The sequence below is a fragment of the Halichoeres trimaculatus genome, unplaced genomic scaffold (genome assembly GCF_033239565.1).
Source record: "Halichoeres trimaculatus isolate MK-OKI-2021-1 unplaced genomic scaffold, fHalTri1.1 fHalTri1_scaffold_2, whole genome shotgun sequence".
Lineage (NCBI taxonomy): Eukaryota > Metazoa > Chordata > Actinopteri > Labriformes > Labridae > Halichoeres > Halichoeres trimaculatus.
In genome coordinates, this window is record NW_027437180.1 from 29,865,732 (window position 1) to 29,890,637 (window position 24,906).

At 40.6% G+C, this 24,906-nt stretch overlaps 1 protein-coding gene across 3 annotated transcripts in view; it reads left to right on the plus strand.

The window, feature by feature from the left end:
- Window positions 1–24,906, plus strand: part of dlc1 (DLC1 Rho GTPase activating protein) — a 90,082-nt gene that overhangs the window by 28,979 nt on the left and 36,197 nt on the right. For 2 of the 3 annotated variants that reach the window (XM_074685685.1, XM_074685679.1), the window contains one exon: window positions 3,730–3,763. In XM_074685685.1, coding sequence (XP_074541786.1) covers window positions 3,730–3,763 — 34 coding nt within the window. Of the gene's footprint in view, window positions 1–3,729; window positions 3,764–15,587; window positions 16,011–24,906 lie in introns of those variants that run through there. The other variant, XM_074685694.1, reaches the window with a different exon arrangement.

The following is a 24,906-nucleotide window of genomic DNA, read 5'->3' on the forward strand; positions in this document are numbered from 1 at the left end:
CTCCCATACTTTTTCCATTAGCCATGGCTGCACTTTGTATGGGAAATGGAATGCTTGCTTTTTTAAAAATATGTCAAGATATTGTTTTTACCTAAACTTTACTGTGACACATATTATCCTGAGAATTCAATGACACAGATCACAATTTATAAAGACTTGTTACAGTGGAAATGAAGGCCAGAAATATGGAACTTTTTGACTTATTAAAATTTGCTGTAGAGTTAAAAAATATATATATACAGTTGATGAGAAGACTGAAGAAACTGTTTCCTTTCTAGATTAGCTGATCAAAAGTTAATGATCATACCCCCAAAATTAAAAATTTAAAAAAATAAAAAATATATTAAAAGATAGAGCTAAAAGTTATAAAAAGGGGCTCAGTTTTGTTTGATATTTCATATTGATTACTTAGGAAAGTTCATCTTGATGTGAGTGTTTCTTGGAGGCTGGCGAGAACATTGCTCTGAGTGCTGAAGATGGTTTCATGGAGGGCAATTACAGTCTGGAACTGGGATCCTTTTTTTGCTAGGTTTAGATAAGGGGAACTCACAGGATGGTCCAAAAAAGTGACAAAATTTTTGTCATGTGGACATTGTGAACTGCCGCATTGTCCTGTAAAAAAACCCAGACATTGTTGAACCCAAGCCCGCATTCATGAGGGATTCCCACTGCAACATCTCCACGTAGCCAGTCGCCCTTTTCCTCCAGTCTTAAGAAGATGTTCAGGAGTTGTTTTCAGCTGCAGTTTTTTTACACATAAAAATCAATGGGGGTTTTTCTTAAAAGGATTGATTTCTTGTTGGTTTTGGCCTTTGGCGATTTGAAAATACAGAACAGGGCCACAGCTTACGTCATCAAGGGCCCCATTTGCACCAAGCGGTTCAGTTTGGTTCGTCTCAGCACGGCACGCATTTTACGGCATTTCCACTGACTAATCCTGGGACTGATCCCCAAATAACCGAGACAAGCCGCCCCACTTTTTGGCACCCTTCTGTAGGGGTGCCAGACTAAACAGATCCAATCTCAGACCGTTGATTGGTTGAAAGAATCGTCACTTACCAGCGGTATTTCTCCTGGTGGCACCCAGCCTTCTCACAAAGCTCGGTCACTCTTTGTAACAAAGAGCCACATGCCAATCACAAAGAGGATAAAATACTGGATGTCTTCCATCGTTGTTTTTGTTTACTGTGTCGCGTTTTTCTTCTTTGGATTTATTGGCTGGGTACTGTGTCCCATTGCTATGGCGTCACGCTATTATTTAACAGATGCGGCTTTCGGCATCCGCCTACCACAGGGGGGCACGGTTTGCTGTGGAAACGCAAACGGGATCGTGCTTAACCGTACCAAACCTTGCCAAACCGTAATGAAGCAAAACGGACTGCTTGGTGGAAACCCAGCTTAAGTCTAATTTATGAAAAGAAATTATAGATCTGAGAATTTAAATTTACCCTGCTTTTATAGGTGAGTGACTAAATAAAAAAATATATATAAATCTATGACTTCTGACCTGTTAGCTAGCAAAAACAACCTGTATCACACTACAAAAGTTTATTATGTCTCCTTCTTTTACGGTCTCCCATGCACACATGGGAATGTACTGTTTGCTCTTTGGTGGCAGAAAAATCTGAGCTAATATTTCTGGGGTCCAACAGCTGAAACAGCATGGATCATAAATCCATCTCTGATTTCACCTCTCTGTTGTTGTTCTGTTTGTGCCGATGATTCAGTGACAGAGGGGCGAGTGGGAGTCTCTGGCTGTGCCTTCTCCCTCGTGTATTTTTAAGGTCATTAATCAGCAGTAAGCTGTGAAGCTATTCGTCTTTAGGGGGAATTTCATCCACTTAGTGTCTGAAATGTGACCAGTCAAGTGATTTAATGTTGTTTTTGCCCACACATTATGCACAAGTACAAGTTCACAGATTCAAGCCCATGCTCATACTATGCTTTTACTAAGAGTGATGGACTGTTGTGGGTTTCAGATAAAGTTTGGATGCACAGACGGCTCACCAGCAGGCTTCTAAACAATCTGAGTGAGACAGATTGGGACCAAGACAACACTTTATCCCATGTTATTCAGCCAACATGTTCGAAAAACAAACTCATGTTTGAGAGCAGCCATTGTTTTCACTCTGAGCAGTCATGCTCGAGCTGCTCCTTCATAAAAAGCTCCTGTGATATTTGAGAGGCAAGGAAAAAGTCTCTTCTTTTATTGAGTATGTTTTCCTCTAGGATTGTGCCCAACAGTGTGAGTGATTATTAGTTGAATACATTTTCTTGAAACTAATATTGTCTTTACTTCGGATATGTTTATCACCACAGAGTTCATTAAAAGAGATGTCGAAGAAAATCTGGACATGCAATGACAAATTATTTGCAGGATCCTTCAATAATAGAAATATTTGGCAAAGGAAAGAATAAATGTTAAGATGATAAAGGTATCAGCACTGTCTCAACGCACTAAAGATCCAACTAGTGTAGTTCAGCACATCCTTGTGTGTATAATAATTCATTTTCCAAATGGTGAACTATCCCTTTAAGATGATAACTGTAGATGTTTTTGCTGTGCTGACTCGTCTGTGTAAGAAGGTGCCAAACGGTAAACAGGCTTTGAAGTAGTCACAGCAGGACACAACTACAGCTCTTTAATTAGGTTTGACCTGAGAAAAATACACAGACGAGTCATTTGAATTCAATAAAGCTCATGAGGGAGATTAGATATTTACAAGCTTTGCAAAGCAAATTTAATGTGGAATAAACTGTTCTGGGAATGTACCTGGTCCAGCTTGTGCTGTCTGATCTGTTCCAGGAGAGTGTGGATTAAAATGGGTCAGGGCGTGGGAGGTCAGCCAAGGAACCTGAGGTCAAAAGTCAGTTGCAAAAGAGACCTCTGCATTCCAGCTTACTGCTGCCCACCTCCAACACACAAAGACTTAACAGACACACATTTGAGCAGTGAAATGAAACAGTAGTATTTCTTTTATGGTCATATTACTTTTTTTAAAATGTCAACAAAGCCAAAGAAGGAAATATTAAGCTTCTTGAATGGTGAGAATCTGCTATGGCAACAAAGTGTGATGTTATCAGTGAAGTCTACGTAAGGGTTGGATCAACACCAAATCAGAGGGGAATGTGCTGCGTGCTCAGACTTTTAATTCATGTGATATGAGATCTGAAGCTTCTGGTGAGCTGTTTTAATCTGTTTTGACTGTCAATCAGGACGTTCGCACATCTGCAAACTATGCTCTTAATATAGAACCTGAGTCCTCTGTGAGTCTGTGTTGTATTTAATTTGTGTATCTACTTCAAGATTTTCTCTTTGGTGTGTGTGGCAGAGCATTACCTTGGCTTTCTTTCAGACAATTTCCTTCGATTGTTAACAGGTTTCTTTGAAGGACTGTTTGTGATGTTGATCATTGTGCACATCTTTGTTCACAGATTTGTTGCAGTCACACTCATGGGCCAGCTCAGTTTTTTGCCCTGTTCTTTGGTCTTATCTGGGTGAAATATTGGATGTTCAAAGACCCCCAAAAGTCCACTTTATATAGGAGTAAGATAAATATGCAATAGTGTTAACCACTTGGGAATATTTTTTTGCTAATCTCCTTGTATTGTAGGGCAAGCAGCAGTTTGCTAAATCTTCTCTGCTGATGCCTAACAGCTTATTCTGAAATTGACTTTTGTTTGGTTGGCTGGATAAGTTTATAACATCTTTCTCCTGTTTTTCCACAGAGCACCTCTACCATTCCTGACAACTCAAAAGCAGGTGAGTCTCCATTGATTTTTACACCCATATGTTAAGTTTATGTGTGATGAACACTGAAATTCAAAGACATCATGTTGAGTTTGTTCGGGGGGAAAAGGATGTTGTCTGCAGTTGATCTGGTGTGTGTATCTGCTTTGGTGTGATGTGAAGACACTTTGTGGTCCAGTTTCTGATGGATGGCCTCGTCTGTTGTCAACATGTGGTGAGGGAGGAGGGAGGGTTGGAGTGAAGGAGGACAGACTCTGGTGCTATGAAACACTGGATGAGAGTGGAGATAAGACTGTAGATTTATCTACTTTACCATCAAACTCTGTCGCCTTCCCAAATCACAGCCAGACTGGGTGTCATGTGATGATGCCGTAATGTTTAAGTTACCTTCTCTGTTTTATTTTTCTTTTATAATTAAGTATTTGATTTAGAAAAATGAGCCTGAAATATGTTTAAGTATCCCAGAATGGCTTTTTGTCACATGCATTCTTAGGACCTTCATTCATCACTCCTTGTGACTTCCTCCAAACGAAGGGCTGTCACAGTATTGAGTCATTCAGTGATTCCAGTGCGATGCTTGCTGTCATCCACTTTATTAAGAATCGATCTCCAGAAGAAACTGAACCTCTGGTGACTGCCCCCTCCACCCTGGCTCCGACCTCTCCATCAGCAGTCTGCTGCTAATGCATAGGGGTCATCAGGAAACCACAGACTGTCAGACCCACTTTCAGACAGCCAGCAGGGGAGCAGTGTTCATTAAACACCCCCCTGTGTCGTCAGCGCTCCGGTAAACAATACCAGAGAGATGGTTGGACGTAGGGATGAGGCTTTCATATTGCCCCCTGCTGTCCCCAAACCCACTGGGAGTCCTCGCTCACTCTCGCTTCGTCTCTCCCTCTAATTACTGCCACTTGCTGAAAACCTTTCATGGGAAAAGTTCAAGAAGCTGTCACTATGTTTGTCCCTGTAAGTATGAGTATTTTCAAGTGCTACCTTTTGGTCCACTACAAACATTTTTACAAGGAGGCTAAAGCTTCCAAAAAGAGCTCACCATCAACTTCAAAGGGTTCAAACAATCTGGGTCGTTTTTCTTCATTTAAATCACCGTAACTTCCTGTGGGTGAGTTATGTAACCTCCATATCTGGGTCCGTGTGATGGAACCCAGGACTCTGAATTAGGGGGGTTGGAGGCATGATGGGAATTGGCAGAGTTTTTTGGGAGGACTTGATGAAGAACAAAGCCCAGTGTTCATTGTGACACTTCAAAGCCTCCTCTTTATCTGCACCATTGAAGCCCCATGGGATTGACACATTTGTGACAGTGTTACATCACATGCTCTGCCCTAAAGGCTCCTGCTGGACGGCTACGAGCGACAGCTCATTCATGGTTAATTTTACTATCCCAGTGACAACAGAAGCACACAAGAGGCTTCCACAGCTCAAGCTCTGTGATGGCACGATCACTGAGCCCCCTGCTGTGCTGGGTGTACCTTACAAAGAGGACATGTCCAAATTCAGCCATTATGACCAACTACCAGTTGTACAGAGAATTTCTGTTGGAGGTTCATTCTTGGGTTTATGTTGGTTTACAAAGGGTTAGATCATTGGAATGGCTCATTTGGTACTGCACGCAATCACCCAAGCCTCAAACCAACAATTCCATGCTAATCTTTTGTTGGACATGCTGTAGAGATACAATACCATACCATACCAGCTTTATTTATAGAGCACTTTTAAAAACAACCACAGCTGTAGACAAAGTGCTGTACAGGTAGATCAAATGAAATGATAAAAACAGATAAGTAAAAACAGACAAATAAAAGAAAAACATTGTAAAAACAATAAAAAGCAAATAAAAGGAAATAAAAGAAAATAAAAGAGAATAAGACCAGGCAAAGAAACTAGATGATGCTTAGATAGTAAGATCTTTCTGATATGTGGGCAATGATCTTAAAATCAAATTCAAGAGGCGCCAGTAGGAAGCCCAAAGCGTCCATATTATGCCTGGAGTCAGCTGATCTCCACCATTTGGAGCACGAAGCTCCAAAGTTCAGGGGAAATTCTCAACCCCACCAACTTTTATGTATAACTGTGACAAAAACACAATATATAATTTTCTTTTGTAAGACGCTATGCATCCTTGAGATTAAGGTTAAATTCCACAGTATATATTTGAGACAAGGTTTAGGATGGACATTCTTTGTTAGGCTGTTCTGGGATAGAAACTCAGGATGGGGGTTCCACATCAGGGGATATTCTGCTGATGCTGTCAGCACAGACTGTACCTAGAACTTGACAAATACATGGAAGGAGCAAACACAGAGAGTTGTCCAGGAAGGAGGGCAAATGAAGGAGAGGAAGGAAAAATAGGGTGGGTTGAAGAATCGCAAACAAGCAGAATGAAGCGGGATGTCCTTGTAAAAGGAAGATTGTCAGGTGATTGAGGGTGTGATTTTTTTTTTTTTGGTGGGTCTTGCTCCCAAACCTAAGTTAGTATATTAATGTCTTCACAAGCTTTATTGTTTCTATGTAATTGTAATTTTTGTGGTATACCTCAGGACAACTATCTAATCAGATGAGTCCTTATCTTCAGATGCAGTTGTTTGGCTCTGTGACCTCGTTTCCTGGAAGTAAGGAAAGTGACAGATTAAGTCTGAGTGAAAGAAAGAAGCAAAGAACAAAGTAAAAGAGGAAAAGGATTTGGTCCCAGAATATAGAAATGGTCTTAACTGTCTTAAGTTAAACTCAGTCTTCTCCCATGGAATGGCAGCTCAGTCATGAACGATTTCTGACAATAGTTGACACCATCATCATTTTGGTTATGGCTGCCAAGAGCAGTTTTTAATAAATTAAAGAAAACTGAACAGATAAGATGGAAGCAAGGAACTTTAATCATCTTTTCCAATGACCTAACATACTACATGACTTAGCATTTAGTTTTCTTTTTGTCCAATTTCCTGACTGTCATTGTTTGACTTGTTGATTAGAATTCGTAAATCTTATCTTGACAGCACCCAGCCCTGCGTTTGCCCAAGTGATTGACAACAACATGTCAACCTTTCTAATTGTGAATGCTGACATGTTCACTTCCTCGTTCTTTTGCCCATCAGTGTTAAAGCTTGTCAACACTGCACAACACACCACCACAACACCTCAGAGGTTCCTGCTCCTAAGAATGGTCTCGTCTTTCCTCGATTGTTGCTGAAGATAGAGGCATCACACTGTACCTTCCTGATCTAAATATAAACCAGTGGGAATTTATAAACAGAACACAATGATGGACATGCAACCAACAGCAGGGTTAGAGCCTGACCTTTTACCTGGACTCACAGCCTCACAGCCTCACAGCCTACACCCAGGGCTGTAGGTGGAGGAAGGGAGAACCGAGGAAAGAGGAAGTGTTTTAGCACCCTCAGTGGAGCCCTTTACAGGAGTGGCACTTGGACTTCAGGGACGGAGGTGTTCCTGTGAATAACTTGCCTCATCATTTCTGTCTGTCTGACTCTCCTGGTGGTTTCCTTTCTTGCTCTTATCTCTTGTTTCCTTTGCACTTACCATTCTTCCCTTCTTGGAACTGTAGTGACAAATCCACGTTACTGGTATTCAGAGCTAATTTTAAACAAGGTGTTACATAATGTTACACCTGGGTTGAGTATTGCCCTGTGGGGGATCCCAGTATTTGTCATCATCTCATCATCCAATGTCCCTCTTTATCTGCACCATAAGCAACACATTTTTTTTTCCTATCAAGTTGTTTATAGGTTTTAGCTCAATCAAATACTATACAACACTTAAACCATGACTTTTCAAAAAAAAAATCTTAGCCTGTTATTTATTTTGGAAATAAATGTTCTTCCCTTATACCAATCTTTTTTTCCTCAAAGCTAAAAACAAGGGTATCACATGACTTAATTCATAATTAGCAAAATATGCTGCTGTAACTTGGTTGCCTGAGCCACAGGAAAAGGGAAATAGGATGACTAAATGGATTATTATAAACCAAAGTGTTTGTTCACTTCAAACCAGATGATTCCTGATCTCGCAAACTTGAATAATGTCATAAAACCTAGTTTTCCTGTTAAAGATTAATTTCCAAATTAATTTTGGGAAAAATTGTTTTGATTCAGATTTAAGGAACGGCTTGTTTGTGTTTGTTATATAAAAATACGAGCCTGATGTGTATTACACTAAAACAGAAACTGCGATGTGCAAGGTAGCTAAGAAGTAAACACTATCTATTTTGACACATATCTGGTCACATATTGCCATGGGACCTCTCACATGACAAACAGTTGTTGAGTTTATAAATCTAAATCTTAAATGTTTTGGTAAAGGCCAAGCCACAGTTGCGCTTAGCTCTTCTAATTAACTCAAAACAGAAGCCCTCTGTTATGGTGTTGATCAGGAAAATGTGCCCGCAGCATGTTTCTGACTCTTGTATCAGTATACTAATCAAACTTTTTCACTGAGTACAAATGAAAGAAAATCCCCAAAGGTCAAAATTTTCCTCTAATAAACCCTGAGATTGAGATCAGGCTGTGTCACTCTGCTGTATCCAACTCAATTACTCGGATAAACAAGTAAACGTGTCCTTTCTGCACAGTTGGTGCCTGAGAAGCCACTTACACGACAGCAGTTTTAGGATGAAATGCAAAAGAGTTTTTGTGTTTCGGCCACTCGTTCACACATAAACAGCTTTAGCCGAGTTATAACGCAAACTTCTGAAAATGGCCTCCAGAGTGGATAACGCTGCAACCTTGAGATGTCCCGCTATTCCATTTTCACTTCTGATACAATACCGATACTGCAGCATTGAGTATTGGCAGATACCGATATTAATCCGATACGATATCAGCATTAAACATGCATACTTTTATTAGTTATTTTGTAGTATGTCTGTCATGTTAGAAAAGGCTTGATTAAGTGATATTCAAACAAAGAACAGTAGTCAGCAACAGTAGGTATGAGGAAAAACTGACCCATTTATTATCAACCAATAGGTAACAGAAACTGCTCATATTGGAGTACTTATATCGGAGATCTTAGATGCATTTTGATAAGATACCCATACTTGTTTTTTTGCTGATATCGAACCGATATCTGATATCAATATCGGACTTGGGCACCTCTACTACAACCATCATTGCCGTGTAAACAGTAAGCCAGTGTTTTCAGTGGAAAGTCTGACGTACAATAGTACAAGAGTATCTTTATTATGATCATCATGGACTACCATGTTGTGCTTGTGCTGCTCCTGAATCTGTCTTTCAACAAAATATACATCTATTGCTCCACTTCTTCACTTAGCATTGCCCAATGCTCCAGATGATCAGCCCAACTCTACTTTACCAGAGATCTACCAAAAGATGCTTCTGGAAAAGACAGTTACAACGCCAACCACAGGCCTGGCATGCTTAACACAGTGTTTTTGCTACCTCAACATTTCTGACTTTTTTCTCTGTATTTTAGCGTTTTCGAATGCAACGTTATCGTGTAGACGGGGCCTGAGAAACCCTGATTATCCTCAGATCTTGTGATTGAGTTTTATAGCTTGGGCAGAGCACATGCCCAGTCCTCAGAACAAGCACATTTTCACTCTAAATTCCACTTAATTTAAGAATTTCATGGTAAAATTAGATTGCATTCACATCAAATGCTCTGCTCTACATTTGTGACCTGTGCTACTTTCTCCATGTTTACACTCTGCTGCTACATGCCCTTTAAGGACATTGCTCTCATCTGAGAAGGTGCTTTGACAGATGAAATGAAGCTCCCTCAGCCTGAAGCTGAGTAAATAACGGCTCATGACTGATGGCTGTTTCTGTTTCTTGATCCTGCCCTTCTCAGTCTGTCTTATCCTACTTTTTTTGCCCTCTCCTCCCCCTTTTTTATACACAGTACAGAAGTTGCAGTGTGTGTCTGTGTGTGTGCAAGGTCACATTCTTGGCCTCCCCCGTCAGTCTGCGCCAGCCTCAACACCTCCCCCCAACAGCCTCTGCGCTCCTCTCCAATTTGACACACTCTCTCCTCTGTTTCCTGTGAGGAGTCTGGTACTGTACTGCTGTATACTGGAGTTCATTCACACCTCCAACTCAGCTGTTGATACATTAAAAGGTGTGAGCTGGTCTTCTCGGAGGCAATAAAGTCTACCTCTTATACTTGATGTTATAACTTAGAACCCAGAATTAGAGAAAGTTTGTAAAAGATAAAGAAATTAAAGACTTTTTGTCCTTTTCAAAAAATCTATTAACAGAAAACTAATCTCTTATCATGAACTTCTCATCACTGCACAGCTGTGTGACTTAAGCCAAAGCTTAGTGTGCTGCTCTACTCTTTATTCTCAAAGCACTCCTAGCAGGAAACCGTGGCATGAAGGGAAATTTACAACAGGAAGTGGGCTTGCTGGACTCCCGGAGTTAAAGCAACAAAAGTCACTCCTGTACCAAAGATAGAAACCTTCAGAGGGGCATTGTTATTTAACTTATTTAAGCTCTATTTTCATCAGATTGGTATGTGTTGAATCACTTACTGTGCAGAAAACAAGCATTCCTATCGACAGAAATAGCCCTTCTTGTTTCTTTATATGAGGTTTGGTACATGAGCCTTTTTGTAGACACTTAAGATATTTCATCAGTTTAGCTGACATGAACGCCTGGAAATAGCCATGTCAGTCACTGAAAAATGGATTTTAGCTTCTCGGGTAAAACTGGCATAATAAAACAAGTAATGATAAAATATCAGTTTTTCCAGTAAGCCACTTACAAAAGGCTGTCATAGTCCCTCAGCTGACTAGTGTATTAACTATGGAAGATGAATGCATTGGCAGTGTGTAATGACTGAAAATGCAACTTAGAACCTAAGTGAACTCTGTTATGTCATTTATTCTTAAAAATCTTTTAACTTAAGTTAATTTCATATTGTTATCTGTCACAGGTATGGCTCTTAAAGTAAGCCATAAAATATTAGGAAGAATGTAACAAGCAGGTCAACATGGGAATAAAAGCCCACTTTAAATTGAAATTTAACTATATGGTTGTCATGAAATTCTGCTGTTACTTCATCTTTTTAGCTTCACTTTTAACACTAAGATGGACTAACATTTCTGTCTTAAGGTAAGGACTTTACTCAGTCTTGTGCTACAGAAGTTCGTGACGCACAACATGTAAACAAACACACCCGGCTGACATCAACACTTGTGAAGCACTGTCCTGACGTTAACAGCAATGCTGTTTTACCTCCATTACAGTTAGGTCACAAAATCACTAGGTCAAGATTAGGGAAGATTTTGGCTCGGCTAAAAATGAATTGTCTGCATAACAGCTACTTTCAATCCCCCCAACCATCAATCATTGAATCTTTTTTGTAATATAGCACCAAATCACAACAAATTTTATCTTTAAAAAAACACTGTCAGGGCTATACCTAATGTTATACTATTAACAAAGATCCAACAACAAGAAAAGATATGGAGTCTTATCTAATCTTAACCTGCCATGAGTAAAGCATCTTGGCAAGGGGAACCATCCTTTTAACGGACAGAAACCTTGAGTAGAACCAGACTCATGTCAGACATGGACTGTAATGCAGACCTGCACACCATGTTTCTACTCGACATGAAAGACAGGCTCTATCCTAATTCACCATCCTACTGGATGTCAGCACATGAAGTAAATTATGTTGAAGAATCATCCAACAGTGATTTCTTGTGCTATTTGGCTGTAGTCTGATGTGAAACATATTGTTGCACTAAAAAGAACAACTTGCCACTGCACAAAATGATTTCCTGTAATTTGTCACGAATATTGTGTTAGAGTGCAAATCTTTATCTCATAAATATCATTTTTATTTGAAGATTATTACCTCCACCAAGGAGGTTATGTTTTTGGGAGAGTTCATCTGTTTGCGAACAACATAACTCAAAAACTAACCAACAGATCTTGATAAAATCTTCAGGAAATTATCAAAATGGGATAAGGAGAAAGTGATTCAGTTTTGGAGGTGGTCTGGATCACCGTCTGGATCCAGGATTTTTTTAAATAATTCTTTGTCATCGTGAGATAGGGCCGTTTTCACCATATGTGTATATAACTATAAATGGTCAGATTGCTTTGCAAAACAATACAAGACAAGGTCACCATCATTTCTGACAGATGTAAAAGTAAGATCCAGATCCTGACAATATTCTGGATACTAAAGATCTGGAATACGAAATATGTACTGGGTCATCATAATTTTTAACACTGTCAGGTAACAAATTATTGTATAAACCTGCAACTAACACCAAATTGTAGAAGACAGTCTGCTGAAAGGGAGTATAACATTAAAGTAGGACTAAAGTGTTGCTTGACAATCACAATGCTTGGCAGAGGTCTGTTCTCTCTGAGTGCTTTTCTAGTTACTGACTTGAACTTCATCTGAAACAATCTAGCCATTTTTTTATCTGTAACCAGGGGACTTTAAACCCTGCTGTGTGTATGGGATGAGATACCCATGTGTCCTGAGGGTAATGAATCAGCCCTGGCTCAGCAGGCTCTGTCATCCATTGGCTGGTTTATTTCCCTCGTCTGGCTGTCAGGGGTAGAGATCGTATAGCGCATGCAGGAGGCCTAGATACAGATAGTTTGTGTTGGCCCGATATCTTCAGTTGGAGGTAAATGTAAGTCCTTGAATGAACTAATGTACACACAAACACTCTCACACACGCAGGGTGCTAAATTATCAGATAGCTGGAATAGAGTTTTGTAAAAGTAGGGCAGACAGTTGGGTGAGGGAGTGAATGTTTGATAGCAGAGTAAGACCTCGAACAGATGGTCACATCAAAGCAACTCACACACAATCACAGTTGCACCCGGGCACACCCACACATACATACTTCAACATACCGACACATTTTTGGCCATGCTGTGAAGAATAGAGCAAAGTGCATTGTTCTTCTCAGACTGTTTGACTATAGACTTTCTACTGTTTATGTACTCTGTTTGAAGTCCTCCCAGAAACACTCCCAGCTCACGTTTTTCACCCCCTCTGTCTCCATTTCTGGGTCAGTATGTTGGCAGGTAACCCTCCCCTGACTTGGATGTTGGCACGCTGCAAATTTGTTTCACAGGGCTGGCTTTTGGCAAGACTTTCTTTCCTGGAGCACGAGAACTCCATTGTTTTCCCCCTGTCTACACCCTCTCCTCCACCCTTCAGGATATTTTCCGTCATATCCAGGTTACAGTTAGCTTCTTGGCCCCTTATCACAGGTATACCAGAGGCAGAAAGAGAAGAAGTGCACAGAGATATCACTCTGATATAAGCACTGACCCAGATGGTCGGCATTTATGTTTCTGGTTGCACAGATACCATCCCTAGCATGCAGAGAGACTATAATTTGATTCAGATGTCACGTGAGTCAAACAGGTGTGGGAGGGAGGGTAATAAAAATGTGAAACTTTTATAGGATGTTTGTTTTCCTGTAGCCCATCCTAAACTACATTTACAACACTGTTAAAGAGGTCATTTCACAATTGCAGAAGTGAAGAGTAAGGGCTGGTGAAAAAGAAAAGAAGCGGGAATCCAGCCTTATCAGCAAACCTCTGGAGACCATAAAGTCAATTGGGCGTGATGAACACAATGCTATCAGCAGCCTGCAATGAGCTGATGTGCATTACCTCCACATGCTGGAGCAATCAGCACAATTGACCGGCTTTCTGAAGTGTGAATTTAGCAGGAAATGTAACAGGGAGTATTCTGAACAGCACGTACTGCCCACAACTACACAAGCATATAAACTTACACAACCAGGTAATAATTTCTCATAAACTGTCTTGTACGAGCATGCTCGGTCCAAATGAAACATTTACTCGCGTAAATACTCGTCTCATATGGCAGTTAGTATAGCACAACTTCTGCTAATGTAAAAAAAAAGCTTAAGTCCAAAAAACTGCACTTCCTCGAGTGTCCACTAGAGGCTATAAGCTAAAAAACTTCCATTGAAGCCCATGTTAATCCTGTATCTTCTGAGGCTAAATGTGGTCGTCTTGACATTTCTTGAAAACAGCTTATGTCTGTGTTCTTTGGCACCTTTTTGAAGTAGAACATTAACTTGAATTTTTGACAGGTGGTAATTCATTATTGCACATGGTATGGAAGTATTAGTAGTTTAAAAAAAGAAAAACACAAAACAAAACTGATTTTGTATACTTGTACCCAAAATTTGTACTCAAAAATAAACAATTACAGCTGAATAAAGACTTAGCGTAAGCAAGTTCCACATTAGTATTATAAATTGACAATTGTTTTATACCTAGTTTTTTTGTCACTGATTGACACCAGACCTAGTCTACTGTATTTTCCTTTGATCCATGTCAATGTGGACAACAAACCTTTTTCATAGACCTTTAAAGGGGACATATCATGCTTGTTTCTCCTTTTCACTATGCCAGACTAGGATGCCTGTAAAGCATTTCTGCCCTCAGTACAAGTCATTTAGTTCCTTCATTGCCCCACAATAGTGTTCCCAATATCCTCAGTTTAGGCCATTCTGAAGATCTCATTGAAATGCTCCGTTTCCAGAATGACCTCCAGTAACCTCGCAACGTCACAACCCTTTGTGCTCTGATTGGTCAGTTCTATCAGAGGGGCGGAGGGGGTAGAGCCAGGGGGCGGTTTTTGCAGCATGGCAGTATTTACAAAATTGCCATATTGGATGGGGCAGACCGAGCGACTTTGCTGTTTGCCAAAACTTCACCATAAGGCATTGATAACACTAATAAAATGGCAGAGTGTAGGATACGTCCTTTTGTATTGGACCTCAAGTCAGACCCGTACAGTTCTGCAGCTCAGGAGGAAGAAAATCCACCTCGACACAGATCGTCTCAGGACGCTTCAATGTGATGAGTCAAACCGGTACTGTAACATGTATAGTTTATACGTTTATACTCGGCTCTTGGTGGGTGTATCCCTCGGTGGCGGTTGTGTGACTAACTGACATCACAGAGGAGGAGCTGCTTTATCAGATTACTCCAATAATAAGAAAGGTACCTTGTGTCGTAACAACGGTCGAAATCTCGCGGCCAACTGGCAATGACCTATTTTCAGAGGCATCAAATCTTGTTCTAGGATGTCAGAAAAAATACAATATCTCATTTTTTTAAAATTCAGGGGGTGTAAGGTCTTGTTTTCAAATTTATTATATTATATGTAAGTATTAAATCAGGGATCAGCATGATATGTCCCCTTTAAGAGTTTGTCTTGTTTTACAAATGCTAAACCAACATTTTCAGACATTGGATGCTAACGGTAATGCTAGTTTCTTTTTCTCAGTTGTTGACGGTATTATATTTGTGTGTGTGGTCATGTGTCCATGTGCATTCAAATAATTCATATAAATTCATAGTATATGCCACTCACACATGCCACACCCAGTAGGATGGAGTTTTACTGAAATGAAGTCACAGGTTACAAAGCTCCTCATGGCTGAAGGATAACAGAACGATTATTGGCTGTGGGGAATAACTGCAGGCATAGAAGTGCTCTCCTGAATGGCGTCATCTTTTAGTTGCACTTCTGTCACATCTTTTGCAGAGTGCGGACAGGGACAGGTTGCCTTGACATTGTGTTATATAACTGGCAGCACTGCTCTCTGTGTCTAGACAGGGTGAGGCAGAAGCAAACAGAATTGATGAGAGAAAAAAAAAAAAGGTGACTGAGAAGGGAGGCAAAAAAAGATGAGCTAAAAGTGAAAGCGTGAAAGCGATGGTAGCTGTGATTCTGAAGCACTTAGATATTCACACAGAGTGCTGGAGCTTGTGTCAGAAAGCACTCACGCTCACGCATAGGAACACACACACTCTCACACACACATACACACACAGGCAGAATAGAATATGAGAGCATTGCAGCACTGGCTGGATGTGTCCCAGCAGTTACCGCACTGATGCTCGCTGCAGCAGATGGGAGTGTGCGGTCCAGGCAGGAACAGAACAGAGTGGGATAGGGAAGGAAGAAAAAGACCAAGTACAGAGGATAGATGAACAACTACTTACACATACTGTGCAAGCTTAGATATTGAAGGAGTGAGATTGAATAGGTGGGATAATCAGGATCAGGAACAGGTGTGGGGCTGGAGGTAGCAGTTGATAGATGGACGCTATCAGCATGTCTCGCTCTATGAGGCTGCTGCTGCTGCAGAGGTCGTTCAGTGACCACATCAGGTCTTCCACCTCAAAAGCTCGAGACATGCTCAGCAAGGCGGCACGAGAGATTCACATAGCAGGTGAGTGACTAACGATGGTACCGACTCATTCACTCTGTATGCATTGATGCACTTCATACATTTTGCTTGTCTGTGTTTGTCACTGTGCTAACATTGTTATCTCCATTATGAAGTTGAACAAGAAAACAGAAACAGGATAGAAAATTGCATCCTCAGTGTTTTTAAGAGAAGGCAGGCTTCTGTTGAGTGTGTCTGACAAACTGATTAACGTGCAGTATTTAATGGGTGTGAGGTAATGCAGCACATAAGAGGAACGAACACCCACCACTTGAAGTGTTTCTTGAGAGACTCACTCTCTCCTCTAACCTGCTTGCCAAAGTTGCTCAAAATCCACTTTTTTTCACATGTATAACTAATGAGGTGGTCTTGCCGCCACAGTGGTGAGTGCATTAGATTCCATCCCCCTGGCCGGTTTGCTTTTAAATAATACAAGCAGTCCTCCATCATGTAAGAGCAGCCGCAAAGAAAATGGATTAATGTTGCAGCTCCTGAGAGATGTCAGCTGCAGATGGCTGATATCATCCACCGGCCCCTTCAGAGTGCTTTCACAAGAGATGTGCTCATCTCCAACGGTCACATGCTCTTTGGCTGCATTGTGTGTGAGATCTTGCTGCGTTCCAAGTCAGGACAGGTGCTGGTGTGCTGCTTTTCAAAAAAAAAAAGGTAACATCATTTTCCCGCTGAACCTAGAGGTCAGCACCCTGTGGCCTAACCCTTCCATTGAAGTTGAACACACCAGGTAATAAATATCAACCTACAAACAGTGCCCAGGATGTTTCAGACTGTTGCCAAATAGCTCACTGTCCCACATGAAAGAGTTGGAAAAGTGGGTCAAGGAATAATGACAGGATCTAATTACAGCTTTCTTGACGTGTCACTAGTTTCCCTTCTTTTGGTTTGTTCTTCACTGGTCTTTAAGATGGAACAAGAATGTTGTTGCTTTGATGGGAACTGTGAATATAATTGAACCATTATGACTTCCAGTGAATTGATGCTGATGGCATAAAGAGCAGAAACACATTTCACCGCTCCTGGAGCGCCGCAGGTATCCTAAGTCAGCAGGATTTTTATTAACATGCCATTAGCCTAACAAGCCTAACTGTTAAAAGCCAGTGTGGCAGTGTGTAGAGTGGATGCTTGCCTGGATACTTAATAACAAATCAAATTCTCCTGATTCTATGACTTTTTAAACTGATTGTTGTACATACGTTCATCTTAGTTATTCAACACTGTCAAAGATTTCAATTCATCATACTCAAGTAGCAAACATTTTCTACTTATGGCCTTCTACACGTGGAAAGATAAGGCTAAGTATTAATCAAGAATCAGTCAATCACAGTAGATATTGGTTATTTTTCATAGGCACAACCCACTTACTCAGCTCTACTGCTTGTCCAACGAATGCCTAATCCTTACCAACATGGCTTTATTTGAAAGAGAAACAAAGAGACTTTCCAAGAGTGTAAGTTTTATTAGAATGATGTCAAAAGGAAAAGAGCAGCCAAGAGAACTCAGTCATTTAAATAATCAAAAAAATCAACCAAGGTTTTATTTGTACATACTTAAGCCCAGAGCCCAGATGACACATATGCATTAGCTCATCACACTCAGGGCCTGCACTCAGGGGCTGTATATTGATTCTCTGCAGCATCATACTGAAACCCTATAGCCTTGTTGACATTTCCCACCGTTGTCACCTCTGTGATCACATCACATACGAAAGCATGTTTGCACCTGAAGGGAAAAACATGTCCCTGAGAACACTGACTTGATCCCCTGACAAAAACCAGCTGTCACTCATGCCTTTGTGCATGCAGGCTATCAGAGACGTCATCAAAAAGATTGTTGCTGCGTCAGACTTTTGCCCTTGTAAGCCCTTCTTTTCAGTTCAGAGCCTCTATTGGCAATGGAAGTGCATGAATGGAAACTCTGAGGGACCAAAGCTTCAAGGCTACATGTTTTCTGAATACATCCTCTCAGCCAAAGGTATGAAATTCCAACAAAACAGTAACAGATACAGTACCTCAGAGGCTGCACGCAAGTGTGGGCTTCCAGCCTTTTCATGTAGTCACGATTTATGGTTAAGACAGTTTTGGTTTACCCTAGAAAGAGTATCTCACTTTCTAGCCTTTGGACTTGCCTTTTCCTGCAAAAGGGCCACCATTTAATGAACCACAAACCTAGAACACACATATAAAGTGGCCTATTGATGCATGAGAGTAGGTTTTGTGTGTGCATTTAAGTAGGAGCGATTGGAATGAGTGGCATGCCCTCTTGCCTGTTTAAACTGGTTTAGAAAGGTCAAAGGTCATCTGAAATCAAGGCTGATAGCAAAAAAGAAACGACATGACACAATTCTCCATCAGACCTCCCTGCAAAAAACTTGTGTAAAATCTAACACAGTTTCCATACAAACTTGACATTAGGGCATTAGGCTTGCACTGTTGGCTTCATGAAAGATGACATTTTTTCAAGTTTCAATCTGAACAGTTGATCATTTCATTTTCATGGTCAGTTAAAAACAAGAGTTAAATTTTGACCATTACTTTTGGTCTGCTGGACAGTGCAGTACATCACATTGTCTGGAATAGTTCAACCAGTTTTATGTCAGGCGCTCATCCGCCTAACCTCTTGAATATTAAAAGACAGAGGTTTGAAAATGAATAATTTCCCTGAAAAGAATAACCTATAGGAACCAAAAGATGAGTGTTTATTAAAAGACCAGCAGACTGCACTGTGTGTAAAGCAGCTTCATACTCAGCCATGTCAAATAAACAGCACATATTCTTTCTCCTCTCTACATCACTCATAGGGAAGTGATCTCTTTTCAATTGACAGGGTACTCTTTACTCACGCCATATGCTCTATACTTTGGGCTCAAATGCAGAAATGCAAATGTAGGATGGTGGTGTGATGTAATCAGGGGTTGCATCAAGGTATGGATTTTTCTTGCACCCCTTGAATCTTTCTCGAGAATCTACCTTGTTGATTCTGTCAAGTGCACACAACAAAATATATTTGTCAACCGAATCATTTACCAAAGTCCTGTGAAACAGTTGTAATAACTCTGTTAGGTTGGCTTTAACTGTGAATATCACAAAGAAATGTTCATGTTCTTATGGATACATATTTTGCTCTGTCGTGCTGTTCTGCTATGGAATGTCAAATTGGTGAGAACATGCATACAGCTGCTGTATTATGTAATGTTGCACAATTCACATGAATTATATACTGATTTACATTTGTTTCCCTCAAACATTGCCACAGTTACCATGGCAATGATAAGTAGAATCCACCTTCTATCATTTCTAAATCCAATCCCAGGTTTGTCTTTTCCTAATTTAACATTTTGAGCGCATATTTGTGAGCTCGGGCTTTGATGTGAAGCAGTTAATAGGATCTCCTATTCCAGCTTGTAATCCTGGCCTCTGTGGAGATGACTAGGATAGCTTGTTGTATGTGAAATTCACTGTGAGTAGAGTTAGCTTCTTATTCATATTCTTCCTTGGTACATTTTGCACTGCCATCATCCCCTGGCGCCTCAAGCCTTAACCAACTCAGACTAAAAACAGCACAGGCTTCCTGCATTTTAGCCAAGACTTACTGGAGCCACATTTCAATGGAAAAATGAATACCAATCAAAGTCGCAAGGCACCACCAAATCTGCTCTGCTACTCTTCCAATTTTGCCTTTTCATCCATCTTGGAAAGCACAGGTTGGTCCCTCTCCACCACAAAATGACTACATAGGCACAAGCAGCCAAAACCCACCCTGTGCCAATAAAATATCCAGCTCATGCTTTTTCTTTATCTTGCTCTTTCTTTCCTTTTTGTTGGCGTCTCAGGTCATTGATCTTTTCGCCTCTGAGTCTGGCCAAGGCTTCTGCTTTTTTAAAGGAGGTGTTTCCTTGCCATCATTAGGTGCTTGGTCATGGTGGATTATTATTAAGGCTCTATTAGTATTATTTCCAAGTACACTCCAGACATGAGAAATGTCAAGGGATGATCAGCGTGAGTTTTATGTTAAAACTATCAAAATGAGTAAGTTGTTCAAGTAAAAAAGGCAGTTCATGTGTAACCAACTGGACAAAACTATTGATCCACAGGAAAACCATCTGGTACGGCCATCCACAGAGCCTCTTGCAGCCCTGACTGGGTGAAAACTTTTCTCTGTGCACTGGTTTGGCTGAGTGTGTGGCTCAAGACATTTCAATCCTAACTGTACTACAGCAGTTGCAGACAAAAAGATATTCTGATACCTTAAATTCAAAGAGAAGTCTTTATCACAATGAAAAAGTATAAACATTTAACCCCAGTGTACTACAGTTAAAGAGAGAGTGTGTGTTTGTCTTTGTGACCCCACTTTTGCATTAATGTGTTATTGTTACATGGCATTCATGCTTTTGTATTTGGCTTAAGAGTAGGTCAGTAGGAGGTCCATAGACATGTTCCGGTCTGCTCAAGCCCTGGCCTACTATTAAGGCACACAGATGTCCAAGCTCTATTGAGGCCCAACAGGACCCTACAGGGTCCCTGCAGAGCCATTTCACGCCTCAAGGACGCCTAAAGAGGAAGTCAGAAAGGGCGCACCACTGTGACATCAGCAGAAATGTCTTTGAATGAAAACGCAGCAGGCAGCCATGTAACAAATTAGCTTCAATAAGATACTTTCACCCCCAAGAATGGACAGAGCAATTAAAGTTTAATCAGAGGTTGAGCCTGGAAACATGACTGCAGAGGAACACAAGTTGAAAAGCTGCAGTTCTTATCTGACAACAAACATTTTAACTGCCTAAATCAAACTGCGTGAGAAAGGCTAACTTTAAACATCTTGTGTGCCTTGCTGTGCTGTTGAGCTTTAACACATTGTCTTTGGCTGTTTGTTGGTTTGTGGCGTATCCCTTTGTGGTCTTGGTTGCACCCAACATGTGTTCAATTTTGGTTAGATCTTCTTCTTGTTCTCACAAAATTTCCGTCTCCTAAACACAGACGTTTGTTATCTACATTGTGATGTCAAAGTGAGCAGTTGAGACCACAGTGCTCCAGTAATTGTTTAATCTTTCTTTATGTCTTTCATTCCCCCACAACAGATCTGTTTATGCTGGTTTATCATGTGGTCATTCCAGGGGCTTCTTCCTCTATACAACAGCTTTTGATCTTCCTTCATGGCAACATGTCCCTGGTTTGCACATCACGTTTCTGTATGCCTTCACATTTAGGTCAAGCTGTTCAATTTGCACGTCTATAAATAGCACCTCCTGATTATTTTATCAAGGCAGATGAACCACCCCACTGTCTTCTAATGTGCCGTTATTCCATCACAGTCATGAGGATGTGAAAAAGTAGGCCAAGAACAGTGTTTCCTGTCATCTTTGTTTGTGCCAGAGATTTTATTCAAAGCCATGTGAGTCTCATGAGAGAAGCGTGCCACACTTGAACCACTGAATGTCATAAAAACAGCAGTTGTGTGTGAGTGCATACCTAAAAGCATGCACAGACTGTCTCTTTGTGACTCTGTGCACATGTGCACTATACGATTACATTCATTCAGCTCGACCAGACATGACTATGGGAAACATGCCAAGGACATACTGTATTTTCTCTTGCTTCCCAGCCACCCGTCCCTTCCTATCTCTGGGATTGTTTGGCATTTTTTTTATTCTAGCACTTGACTACAAAAACACATCAGTCAAAGCCAAGTTTGTCTTGTTCCCTCGGGAAGCAAGATATGAAAATAGCTTGCAGCCACATTCAAGGCTGTATTATACACAGACAAAAATGTGAACATAGTATGAGATATAAAAAGCATTACAGTCCATTTTGACTGTGAGCAAAAAGTTTTACCAGCCAGTGCAATCTCAAATAGACTTACTACCAATTTCCAAAGCTTTGAATTTAATGGCACCGCTTTATTATAGCTCAGCTGCCATCCAGAACTACGTCAGTAACTCATTATTGGTTTTCCCATTTTGATTTCTACTTTTATAAACTTTATTGGCCAGGCTATCAGAGTAAACGTGTTTATAATGAGTCAACCCATTTTTAAATGTCACTTTTCAGTGATTACAGCACACACTTCCTGTGATTATGACCTACACCCGCCTTATGGGGACACTGGATGGAAATCATAGTGAAACCTCCTTATGGACTTAGAAATTGTCGTACAACTTATCAGTTCTCATATTCACCCTCGTACTCATTTTTTCCATCAAAATGTATTGCATCATCCTTTATCTGTGTTTATATGTACAAATAAAGTTTGTGTTAAGCAGCCTGTGATGACTTTAGAAGTTGCTGTGTTTTAGGCTAAAAAAGACTGCCTCTTACTTCTTCAAAGCCGTGAATTCTCACATTTCAACAGTTAATTTTCCTCCTAAAACCAAAGAAGATATTGCTCTTCTGTGTACTTTACTTGAGTTGTCCTTCAGTAAAGTCAATGATAACATCCCCCATCATTTATAATAGCCTCCTTACTTTAACCAGTTGTCCCTCTTTTCGAAAGGTAACTGGTAGTCACTAAATTCATTGTGTCAGCGTGTGAGGGTGAACATTTTTAAGATATTTATGATTGAATTAGAGTCCTTCAGAGCTGTCCCTGTTCGCTGATTTAAAGCCCCCTTGTTTTCGCCCGGTGCACTCACAAGGCCGCTTGTTTCGAACACTCTGGAATGTTTTGCTAAACCCAGTGACTCCAGCAAGCTCACGCCAAACTTGTTTACTTTGCTTGTTCTGCTGCATGCTCCCTCGCCTTCAGCCTTTTTTCACTTTCTGTTTTTAACACACGGACACAATTAATGCTTCTTTAGACTGTGATTTTTAAACCTTTTGGGTTTATTGATCCTGCAATCCCTGATCATTTATGTTTCCAAGATTACATCTAATCTTTAAACAGTGTTTTAAAGTACAAAATCCCAGCCCGACTGTTCTCATTTAAGGTGTATTTTTTAATCTTAAGAACATAAAAAACAGAAAATGATCGAAGTCATTGCAATCATGGGCCTGTAGTTTCTCCCTCACTCAGCTGGTACATGAGCAGAATCTTAGCCAGCCTTTACTCTGTCCCCCTTTGCCCCTCAAATGGGTCATCTGGCTCTTTTCAGCAGGACCACAACAAACCCACTTGATGCGCACTCTTGACTTCTCAATGTTCCATTCACTGCCCATGCTTTCCCTCCTGCAGACAGGAGCCAACGTGATTGTTAGGCACAAAACTTTGGCAAACACTTGTCCCCCTTGCAGACTTGAACATGCAGATATAACTGACCTGGAACAGTGGTTCAGCTATTTCAAGGGCCCATTGACATTTCATGGAGCTGAGGGGCAGCTCTTCACAGAGATCCTGATTTGGCAACATTTGGAATCCCCTAAGTGCTGTGCACAAATATTTGCCCACATCGTGGAATTAACTCCTGCCTCTGCATTTGAAAATGTCTGATTTCACGCTGCAGACCTTCAGCCACGTCTACTCCTACACCTTACTTCCTTCTGTCAGCAGAAACGGTGTGAGTGCTCCAGTAAGCAGTGCTGCTGTGTTGGCAGAGACTGAGCTGTCTTTATTGCTTTGGCTTGTCCCTGTGTGTTTGGGGCTGTCTGGGCTTTAATCAATACTAGACTGATGATTGGTGGTGATGTTTTGAGATGGGAGTCTTGTACTGGTGATTACAGGTCGAAGAAGGAGAAACAGATGATTGGTGGGAGTAGGAAAAACAAAACGTATTAAATAATTTGACAATACATACTTATGAATATCTGCAGATAATGATAGCTTTTCTACATATGAGAAAAAGAAAAAAATCGTAAAGTTGCTATGAGAAGGATCTGTTTTAATTGGACTGCCTGGCTACTTTCTGGCCCAGAGCCTCAGGCTCACTATTGTAAATTACTTTTAGTGAGATGTGTGTTTGTTTTAGAACTAAATGCAGGTTGGATCGAAAAAAAAATTCTTTGTTCGAGATAACTTTTTACTACATACAATTCACCAAGGTAAGGTATTTATCAGTACAGTTACGTAGCACTGTAGTTTGAAATTTGACAGCAAGCAAACATAGTGCCGGCCACATAGCTTTAGCTTTGTAGGCTAATGTAACAACAAACAACCACTGTCAGTTTGTATGTAGTTTAGAAGGCAATCTATATGTAGTGCAGCTGACAGCCTGGTGCTCTAAGACATGTCTGTAATGTGTAACATTAGTTAAACCTGGTTAGCTATGTCCTGCCAGTCATCTACCAAGCAGAGCTAACGTAACCTCACGCTTCATTTCATTGATAGACTCTCAAGTTTGAACAGGCCACTGCAGAATAACTGCTGCATGTGGGTTGGAATTATCATTATCACAAACAGCTTAGTCCCTGTTTTAGCCTTTAGCTCAGGCTATATCATTCTCCCATGTAGCTTTCCTCTGCGTTGGTCCCTTTTCAGTTAGGCTCCAGTGTCCACCATCACTACAAAATGAGTCACAGAAATCGTTTTCAGCAGAGAAAAACACAGATGCATCTTTTCACTGCTAAACTTCGTCAGCCGATGTGGTGTTGTCATAGAGACCTAATTTTAAAGTGTGGATTACAATCAGGCATATATCTAGAAAGGAGCCTTTTGCAATATCTTTTAGAAAATCCTCATAAGGCCTTCAAGTCTAAAAAGGAAAGGGTACATGACTCAGTGGTGTGAGACAATTTGTGGTGTAATGAATCATGGCTTGAGACTGCATGAAGTAAAACTGATTGAATATGAAGGGAGCACATGGAGGGTTGCCACACCTGGGAAAAAGCACGTAGCAATTAAAAAAGCAGTAAAGAGCTGAAATAAAACACTTGGTGTTGTAATAACATGTGTGTGCATGAGAAGTATGCAATCATGTGCATCAGATCGTGAGGCATTTTTAGCTGTTATGAAACTG